Source organism: Castanea sativa, chromosome 7 (genome assembly GCF_040712315.1).
Source record: "Castanea sativa cultivar Marrone di Chiusa Pesio chromosome 7, ASM4071231v1".
NCBI classification, from domain to species: Eukaryota; Viridiplantae; Streptophyta; class Magnoliopsida; order Fagales; family Fagaceae; genus Castanea; species Castanea sativa.
The window spans coordinates 45291411-45302625 of NC_134019.1; the positions used below are offsets into that span (position 1 = coordinate 45291411).

The 11215-nt window shown below is 30.7% G+C and overlaps 1 protein-coding gene across 1 annotated transcript; it reads right to left on the reverse strand.

Moving 5' to 3' along the window:
• Positions 1-3491: 3491 nt before the first annotated feature.
• Positions 3492-10932, reverse strand: LOC142644651 (lysine histidine transporter-like 8). The gene is made up of 5 exons (XM_075819229.1): positions 10592-10932; positions 8645-8778; positions 6773-7209; positions 5489-5620; positions 3492-4164 (listed from the first exon to the last, which is right to left on the reverse strand). Exons 1-5 carry the CDS (start codon positions 10885-10887, stop codon positions 3673-3675), a joined length of 1491 nt encoding a protein of 496 aa, XP_075675344.1. The 5' UTR covers positions 10888-10932; the 3' UTR covers positions 3492-3672.
• Positions 10933-11215: the final 283 nt, after the last annotated feature.

Sequence of the window (11215 nt, forward strand, 5' to 3'; positions counted from 1 at the left end):
TTAAATCGATGTTGGATGTGAACTTGTGTGTCCATGATTTGACATCTTTTGGGCGGGGTGTTATTTTTAATTCAACAAGAGAATAGAGACAAAGAGAGGTGACAAAATATCATGTTACTGAAATAATTATTCAATAGTTCAAAAGTGATGTTCTTTCTTCCCATATAAGGACAAGAGTTAGATTCAATCACGTATATAATTATTATAAAAAAAAGATAATATTATTTATGTTCTACTGATCAAATACAATCATATAAATAAATTTAATTCAAACTTTTAAACTTTATTGTATACAATAATACTAAGCATGCACTCAAAACTCTTACTATTATGAAATTTGAAAAATGTTATGGTAGGCCTTCTTAACCCCTTTTGGAGAGATCAAATTCCGGGAACGCTTCAAATAATATTATGTTCTATTAATTAAATTCACATAAATACTATTTAAGGAAAAGTTAATGGAAGCTCTAAGAGCATTGGTTTAAAAATTTTTTTTTTTAAATTTTATGAGAAAATATTAAACAATTATTTTTTTATAGTTTTTTATATTTTCCATAAAAGTTATGTCAAAACTTTCTTAAAATGGTTTATTAATAACTTTTCTAAGGACACCCATTAACATGACCCAAAACTTATTAGTATTCTAATAAATGTTTATAAATGAAAGCAATATATGATTTTTTTTTTTTGAGGAAAGCAATATATGTAGTTGATAAGTAAGCAATATATGTATTTCATGCCCAACTATGAAATCTCATGGAACACGAAGTTCCCACAAATCCAAAACACCATTAACTAGTTAAAATTAAGGACCCCTTTGATTCTTTAGACTCTACAGAAAGCATGCATAGACATGAATGTAGATATTTACGGACTTGGGGTAATACCCTCCCAATTTTTTTTAAAAAAAATATTTTATATATATAATACAGTACCCCCTCTAATAATATTGTTAATCCTTTTCAGCCTAGTTCATATATTATTTAAATCAATTCAGCAAGTAGTTAATTAACTTATTTCCTCCTCGCACGACAATAAAATTGTTATTAACATTTCTTAATATATATGGTAAAAAAAATTTATAGGTAAAATTTTTATATGGTAATTAAATCATGTGTGTGTGTGTGATAATTTGATAGTTAAAACACACCATATGCATAAATTTTTACTATGAACTAGATAATTTATATATACGACCAAATTTATTAGTTAAAATTCAAAAACTTTATCTATCTTATCATTAAGTTTGAGATTAAAGAAGTTCACTTTATATTATATTACACACATAAGTGAAGATTTAATTTTTTAAGCTTCTTCCCAAACATATTATCATATTTTTAAAAACTAAACTGAATTGATAGGTCGAATCGAGAACCGAGTGCCAATCCAATTTGATAAAACTCCTCAACTATTCATGTACCGACACTATCACCTTTATGTGAACGTTTGGATAATGGCAAGCGTCCAACGTTTTGCGCGTGGGTCCAGTGCATTGTTCACGAGCCTCACAAACCTCTTTTTTCAGCAAAACTTCATTAAAAATGGGTCTTACTGCACTATTTATACATTTAAAAATTATCTTACTACATTATTTTCAGTTTTCAGCAATAAGTGGTATCCAAACAGACCTTATAAGTAGCTTTTTTTTTTTTTTTTTGGTCTCCACCACATGACTTTTCTTTTTCATATACAGTAATGGTTAGGCTGGGTTTGGATAGCAACGCGTTTGCGTTACTATCCGCGTCTGCGTTTCCTTGGATGGGTTCCATGCACTATTCACGGGACCCATAAGTGCCTCTTTCAGCAAATATGACTTCTAAACTAGGTCCTACGACATTATTTACATATTTAAAAATTATTTTGCTACAGTATTTTCAATTTTTAGTAATAAGCGGTATCTAAATAGACCCTTAGTTGCCTCCTACCCCAAAAAAAAAAAATCTTAGTTAGTAGTTGCCATCTATAAAAGGTCCCCAATAGGCCACATGAATAAGACTGCATGAAGGGTATATGACTTAGTTTACACATCAAGAGTGATATCATCATAGTGATATAAATGTGGGACGTTACTGTATTTTTAGTTGTTTTCATTCTTTTCCGCGTTGGAATCCTACGTAAAATCATGGGAGGTAGGTGGGATCGTAGATTGTAGGATTAGATTGTAGATCGTAAAATCTTACATTATTTGAAAAAAAAAATACACATTAGTATGTTAAAGAATCACATAAATTATACATTCATTGATATAATTATCATATATCACTACATCTATTTGTAAGCATCATTTAAAGAGACTAAAAACCTCAAAATGTGACATTATTGGGATTTTTTTTTTATTTGGATCTAACTGACACTCTCTCTACATTAGAGTATAAAAACTTGATCTATTGAGATTTTATTTTTCATTTAGGTCCAACTGAGCCTTCTGTCAAGTTAAAGAAGATTACAAAAAACCAAAGTCATTTGGGATTGTCAGAATCATACGATACTACAGATTCTAAACGATCACAAAAATCATTGAAAGATCCGAATCGTTTAGAGTATGTGAGATCGTGAAATCGTAGGATCGTAGGATCCATATTGAGATTTTGACAACCATGAGTGTGTGAGTATACTTCAATCCACTAATATATATATATATGTGTGTGTGTGTGTGTGTGTGTGGGTTCCAGCCAACTCAACTAGTAAAGTCTCTGATGGTTGAATAAGAGATTTAGGGTTCAATTCCTGCCTACACCAAAAACTGATTGGTGTCTTAGTCTGATGATAAAGAGCTATTATCAAGAGCGGACACCATAGGTTGAAACTCTCACTCTCTTAAAAAGAAAGAAATATATATATATATATATATATATATATATATATATGTCCAAGTTTTGAGTATGTGTGAGCATGCACTAGTAAAAAGCAAGTTTATCCAATATCCAAATTGAGCGAATAAAAAACAAGTAGAAGAAGAAAAAAAAGATTAGTAGAGGGAATTAAAATATTTCCATACCAAAATATTTCCTTCTCTTATCCCAGCTGAAATGGCCTCTAATATAGTATTGACAACTTTGTGAAAGACTCCTTAATGCAAGATTGTATTTTTAACCTTTCTTCATGTTAATGTTGGGAATATGTATGTAATTCAATGAAGGAATAACAATAATAGTTGGATAAAAAATAGCTTAGAGGTACGAACACTTTGCTATCCTTAAACAATATTTGTCCACACACAAAATATGCTAAAAGCTTACTACAAATTGTTCCCAGGATACAATTAAGCTAAGAATTCTTTAAGTAGTAATCTTGAGAGAATCCTTATGAATTTCAATGAAAATGGTGGAAAGTAGTTACAAAATGAACATGGGTCAAGTGGGTCATAGCCCTTCAAAAGACAGATTTGGAGAGTTACTATAATTAATTTTAACATTCAAAAAGTATTATAACAGTTTGTCAGACTTGAATAAAAAGGAGTTAAACCCCTTAAACAAACTTATTGACCTTTTGCTTATCATCTTATACAAATGGTACTCTCTCCATTTTCAACATAATATATTACAACTTATCTTGCATATACCTTTATAAAGAATAATTAACACAAGACAGCCAATCAAATAAGTAATTCCCTGAGGCCATATATACATTCAAAATGGTTATTGGTTTAATTTCTTACTAATGTATCTATCATTAAGGCTTGTAGAAGTTGACTTCTAGTCTATTGTCGGCTAAGGTCCAAGTCGCTGCAATAACTATTAGAATAGTCAAGACAACGCCAAAGCAACCTAACCCCATGTTTATAAACCAAACCAAACCATTTCGTCGAGGTTTCTTCATTGCAATCCACATGAAACATGGATAAGCAAAAGTTAAAGGTAGTGTAGCACCTCCAACTAAAGGTGCTAGTCTTCGCAAAAATGGAAAAGTCACAGAAAGAAAGAAAGCCAATCCTCCATAGAAAATGCGAAGGAATGTGCGAACCCACCTTGGGCATGGCTGATTTTTCTTGCTTGTGTATCTAACTTCCAAGTTGTCAAAAACAACCATGGCATAAACTTGGAATGTACATAAACAGTTCACCAATACTAGTAGGTAAATTGAGGGCATCATTAACTTCGAACTGTTTGGTCTGTGGATTTGTGAAAATAAAGTCAACAATCCTTGTCCTCCACTATACGGTACCTGTCATTCATAAATACATAGAAAAATAAAAAATAATTTAAAAAGAAAAAGAAAAAAGAATTTATGAAGCCAAATTTCATATCAGGGAAAATTAGAAGAGTCAAAATCGTGCTTTTCTCTAACATTTTTTGATATAGAGAACATTGATATAAACTTTTTTAAGTACATACAAGTGCCTAGAAAGTCTTTCATTTTCCCCTTCCCTATTTATGAAAAAACATAATTCTCTGTTTCATCAGAAATTGAAAGAGTCCATTTCAAGGTTCAAATATTTTTTTTTAGTCTAATCGTGTTCAAACCTATTTGTAATATCTAATAAGATCCATTTCACAAATAGAAATATCTTATGATAATAAGATTTTATATATTGTAGATGCGTTTGTTTGATACAATTTATTTTTAGGCAAAATGCAAAAAATATCTCTAAAAGTTTTGTTTGCTTACAAACATATTTTTCATTTTTTTGTACTATCAATTTAAATTCTTAGTCCTTTGAGATCTTACAAGTATCCAAATTGACGAATTGTAATCATGTGCCTTGTATGTGACCGCATTTATTATAATAATAAAAAATCATTTAAAACAATGACATCTTTAAAAAAAACAATTATTAGAAATTATATAAAACTATTTTTTGCTATAAAAAATTGAATTGTCAATAAGATGCAAACTTCATACCTATTATTATAAGATCAATGCCCAATTTCATGCGACACAGTAGACGAAGAATCAAAATTAGTACAGAAACAATCCCCTAAATTCATGCTTTTTACAAGGAACAAAATCATCAATTTTCAAATTCATGCCCTCTATCCAAAACAAACCAAACTATCAATTCGTAAATTCACAAAATCATTCAAATTTGAAATTTCCTCCATAAATTCTCAACAATACCTCTGCTTGCAAGTTGCAAAACAATATTAAAAATTTTTAAACCCTTAACCTCAACTTGACATCAAAGAAAAGACCATCGTGGAAGGAGCGATAAGATAAGAAAGGGCAATAAGATCAGGGAATCAGCCTTTAAAATTTTGAATTGATAGTACACGAAACATGTTTATTACAACTGACCCAAATCCAAGTGGGATTTTTGTATCTTGATTTTTTTTTCTTTTCCTTAATAGATTGTTCGAGAAACCAAATATCTATACCTAATAAAAAGTGAGATTTTAAAAAACTATATTATAAAAGTGCATTTTTAAACCACCATCTCAAACAGGAACTTATTTGATTGATGAAAAAATCATGATGATATAAAATAAATCTCTTCTTAAGTAAGTATATAACAAATCTCTATAAGTTCAACAAAAGAAGATATGCTTACCTTGTTTCCATAAGCCCAAAATCCAGCTATTGCAAGGGGATATTGGCATATAGCGATTACTATGTATGATATTGTCACCCCTCTGCACATTGACTTATAGGATGTTTGTTTTGGACTTGAAGGCAATGTTCCCTGCAAAATTAAAGACATTTTAACTTAAAATTACATTCAAATCGAGATGACAAATGTATCTATTCTTTTAAAGCATTACTTGGTTTGTTTTTATAATAGTGCATTACTTTTTATTTTTCTAATCAAAATGATAGCATAACCTTAAGTTACTTAGAAGGTAAGCTCTCTTATTTTAGGAGAAATTATTTTGTCCATAGGGTGGACTCTTTTCTCTTTTCACTTGAATGGTAGATTTCTAGTGAAATGGTGTATACACACACACACACACAATGGAACCCCCACATTGTAAAAGGAAGTATGTATGTATTGAATGTATGAGATAATTGTTGATACTTAGAGGGTCAATCTTATGTGAGTGGGAAGATTGTAGAGGAGTTAACCCAATGAACTTAATAATGAAGATATACAGACTACCACTTCATTTAAAATTTATCTTCCCCAACTAAAGAATTCTTCTCTTGCAAGGGAGTGGTAGTGAGGTACCACCGCTGGGGAAGGGCTGGTGATATTTTATTAGTTTGTATGTAAATGCAAAATATTTGAGACATTTTTGCCAACCTTTAAGATTGAAGTGTTGCGTGAGTATTCAACTTTTAAAAATTGTTGCATGAGTACATATCCTTAAATAGAGTTTCATATTTTAGATTTTTAACATCTATTAGATCTAGAAGGGTCACTAGTTTAGGCTGGGCTAGGTTGAGCTTTCTTACATAGTTGGATATTCTCATGTTGTATGCTAAAATTGGGCGAAGGCACAAACCTTGACTTAACTAGCAAGCAACTGTTGAAGCATATCTTACCCCAAAAGCAAAGAGCTATGGTATAACACACATTTTTTTACGGAAAATTTCAATTTGTCTGACAACATTTTCAAATAGACTCACGTGTAACAAATTATTTCACACACTAATTGCAAATTACCAATTTGACACGTTAAGAAATTCTATGCAAATAATGTATTCATAAACCTATGTTTACCCAAAAACCAAAAGAAAAAGTGTAATTCTAAACCTTTCGAAAAGGAAAAGGATATTTTTTATTATTGAATATTGAGAGAGGAAGAGGTGGAGTTTGAATCACTAAGATAATAACCACCGAACTATCATTGGAACTTGAAAAGGAAAATGCAAAAAGTGTGTTGGGGATTCAAACCTGTATCTCGAGGATAACATTATGTCCTTTGAATGCAAGGGCAATGATCCCAAGCGCATTCAACACATCACTGAATTTTTCCATGTTAGATTTCACTTCATCAGATTGACCGTAGGATATGCCTATGGGCCTATCTTTGGTAATTGAGAGAACCCAAATCAAAGTAGAATATAGAATAGCTGTGGTAGCCCCAATTAGAGACACCCATGCTACAGAGTTGAGGTTGGGTAGTTGGGCTATAAGTAATGCTACGCATGCGAACACCAAGTACCACTCTATACCTGTCAATGATTTGGCATGACACGTGGCATCACCATCACATATGGTTTTGAATGAGATATCTAGGGTGCCACCTCTAGTGATAATTAAAAGGATACAAGCACCTCCAGAATTGTATATTACAGGGAATAGAGCAAACCAGTTCCCTAGTTTTGGACCTGCATATGGTAACATGTTATGACTTTAGATATAATAGAATTGGGAAATAAAATACATATAATTGATCTTAACTAATTTGTTGAGGATTCATAGGTAACCCCAAAAGTTTGGGACTAAGGCTTTGGTATTGTATATAATAACACATTATCACCCTCCTATGCATCATGGGTAAGATCTTTGTCATTTGAACAAATTTTATTGGACGTTAAATGAGGAATAAAATTTGTATTTGCCACACGTCTTTTTATTTAGTAAGTTGTGAGACCTTTGTAATGCATTATTAGAACAAATGCAATTGAATGTTAACTTGGGAATACAATTTAAATTTGTCTCACTTGTTAAAGTAGTAAACTGTGAAATATCTTTTTCTATGGGTTTTACTCTCTCTCTCTCTCTCTCTCTCTCTCTCTCTCTCTATATATATATATATATATATATGTGTGTGTGTGTATAATCAAGATACTTGTTAAAAATGTTGTATTACTTATTGATATAAAAAAATTAACAGCCCACAAGTTAAAGAAATGAGAAAAATGGGGCTTGTACGTTAAATGTATACATTTCTTTTTAAACAGAAAGATAACTTTTCAACAATTTATTAGGTTTAACACAAAACTTATTGCGGTTGCGTGTGTTTTTCTTCATATTTGCATGCTAATGGACTTTAACTTAATTGACACCCACTTTCCTTATAAGTGCTGAGTGAAGGGTGGAGACATAAAGTTATGGGTTCATGACTTCTCAAGTTGAAGTGTAACATATATATCAATATACAACTAGCCACATCACACGCACTATGCATGTTTGATGAAGCTCTTTTTTTATTATTTTGAGTTTAATGTAATTTTTTAAGTTGAATTTATCTTTTATTAGTAAGGTTACACAAGAATGAATTTTTAAAAAACTAAAATTTAGGATTTAAAAATAAGTAAACAGCTAGGTTTAGTGTGTGCTAGTTTTTAGGGGAAAAATGTATTAAACATACGTGAGATATATTTAAATAGAATGCGTGTTAATTATTAGGAAAAAAAAGTTCATCAGGTAGTTTTTTTTAATTTCGTTGAATTAAAATTTTAATTCTATTTTTTATTTTATAAGAATAAGAATTATCTAATTAGATTAGGGATATTTTTGACATTTTTAAAGTCATAGCTAACTTTCTGAATCCTTTTAATATATAAAGATAATAATAATAAAAAGTTTATACACAAACTGGTTTACATGAAATTTCCTCCAACCCACTTCGTGGCTGTTAAACAAACTATCTATGTGTACTAATAGTCACATAACATTTTTAATGAGTCGTGTGACTTGCTTAAATAATACACACATATAGACTTATAAATCACCAAATTGTGAGTTGATGAAAAATTCCCCCAAACTAATTTGGAGGAAAACCTTGTCCAGAATAATAATAGGGGGTTTTACACTAACCAAAAGAAGCTATTGCAAGTTGCATGTATCTGCTGTAGCGAATTCCAGGGTTTGCTTCATGTAGTCGAACAAGAATAAATATGGTATAGAGTTGCCACACAAATGCTAGTGACAAACATATGATACCCCATGTCCTACAACCAATGAAATAATTACAATAAGATATTAATTGGACATAAAATATTTCACAACGGTTGAAGTGACAAATAGTTACTAGTGGGTAAAAATAACGATATATGTGATATGCCCAATAACTGGGAAAGAGTAAAAGTTTCTCTACTTAATTATTGTGTTTATATCATTAGTTATTACTCAAACTCATGAAGTTAAATCTGATGATAGGACTTTTCCTCAGGCTGCTACATTTGGAACTTATTGCAAGCAGCAATAGGATGGTTTCTTTGTAGCCAAAGAAAGAGAGCAACCCTATTTAGCAATAGCATGGACCACAGCTACTTGAATAGAAGTGACGGTTTTAAAGAATGCATTTGGTTCAACAAATGCAAATAAGAACAACAAACTTTAAAGTTTTCTGTTACTTGGTATGGATTCCATAAGATTTTCCGAAAGTAAAACCATTGTTGGATGTGAACTTGTGTGTCCATGATTTAACATCTTTGGAATAGGTGTTACTGTTAATTCAACGAGAGAAAAGAGACAAAGAAAGGGGACAAAATATCATGTTCCTGAAATAATTATTAGATAGTTCGGAATTGATGTTCTTTCTTCTCATATAAGGACAAACATTAGATTCCATCACATAATCATTATTAAAAAGATAGTATTATTTATGTTCAATTGATCAAATACAATCACATATTTGATCAAATACAATTATTAGCCAAAAAAAAATTGATCAAATACAATCACATAATTGATTTTAATTCAAAATTTTAAATTTTATTGTAAACAATAATAACAAGTGCACAAAACTCTTATTTTTATGAAATTTGGAAAATGTTATGGTAGGCCATTTTTACCAAATATTTGGGAGAGATAAATTCCCAAATGGTTCAAATAATATTATATTCTATTAATTAAATTCACAAGGAAATCATTTGGGAAAAGTTAATGAATGCCCTAAAGGTATTGGTTTAGGAATTATTTTTAAAATATTTTATAAGAAAATGATAAAGTAAGTAATTTTTATATGGTTTTTCATATTTTCCATGAAAGTAGTGTCAAAACTTTTTTAAAATAGTTTATTAACAATTGTACTAAGGGCATCCTTTAACATAACCCAAAAACTTATTATTATTCTCGATTGAAGGAAGTGACATTACTCTACAATAAGTTTGCAAGATCTTGTTGATAAATTGTTTATAAATGTGAGCAATATATGCTGTTAATGAACTTCACTTTATATTATATTACACATACAAGTGAAGCTTTAATTTTTTAAGCTTCTTCCCAAACATATTATCATATTTTTAAAAACTAAAGCGAATCAACAGGTCCAACTGGGAATTGGGCAACAATCTGGTTTGATAAAACTCCCCAAACTAGTAAAAACTAAAAACCGGGAGCAAAATTGGTTTTTTACTATGTCAATTTTTAAAATTATGCATATTATTATTATCATACTAACTTGTAACCCATGAATAAGCCTAGATACATTTAAAAATAAACACATTTTTTTATCATAAAAATATACATAATTAATAAAATTATTAGACAAAATGACAATTTTATTTTATGGCTTGGTTAGATGAAATTCAGTAACTAAAAGTACATACAATATATCAAACATCATATATTCATGAAGTGTGATTCTTTTTCAAGCATGGATTGACAACTCAAACACGCACATTCATGACTGAGTCTGTTAGACCTTGACTCAGTCATCAAACTCACACTGTATGTCACTCATTTCACAACTCATCCTCTTCACAATAGTTGAGCAACATTGACTACAAATCAATAAATCACTGGAAAAAGATAGCTTACCATCCAAGTGAGGCAAATGCAATAGGAAGCGAAAGAGCTTGCCATCCAAGTCCTGAGCAAATTAAATGAAACGTCGCGAAATAGGTGTTGCCATTCCTGGACTCAGTGATGGGAAGCCAAGCTTCCTGTGGATTGTGCTGGTAACCTTGCAAGCTTGTAGATGAAGTAATATCTTTTGAGGGATCACCATCTATAATGGTTATCGTTTGCATTGCCTCTGCTTCAGTATTGGTATCTGAAGGTGAAGTTGCGAGTGGCATGACTTGACTACTTGTTAATTCTAACACTTCTCCCATGGCTACCTTCCTCTGCTCTGAGTTCAAAAGCTATATTGAAAATATTAGGAGAATGAGCACTGTTGCAAATATTAAGCTAGCGATTGCTAGTATATATATAATGATTAATGGCTACTGGTTCTCGTGGAGAACTTGTACACTCTTACACTCTGCTTGTGCTAAATAAATCTATTGAGATTGACGGTTGAAAAAAGAGTTTGCTTTCAACTTTTCAACCCTTAAATCAGAATTTTTTTTAATAAGTTTCACGTACATAATTAGTGACGGAGCTAGGAAATTTTTGTACGGTGGACTAGCTAAATATAACAAAATTCTTAAAGTAAAAACA

Coding starts and splice junctions, on each gene's coding strand:
- LOC142644651 (XM_075819229.1), bottom strand. CDS start 10,887: ATGGGAGAAGTGTTAGAATTAACAAGTAGTCAAGTCATGCCACTCGCA. Junction 8,779..10,591: donor GCATTTGCCTCACTTGGATG/GTAAGCTATCTT, acceptor CATTGGTTGTAG/GACATGGGGTATCATATGTT. Junction 4,165..5,488: donor TTTGGGCTTATGGAAACAAG/GTAAGCATATCT, acceptor TATGAATGACAG/GTACCGTATAGTGGAGGACA.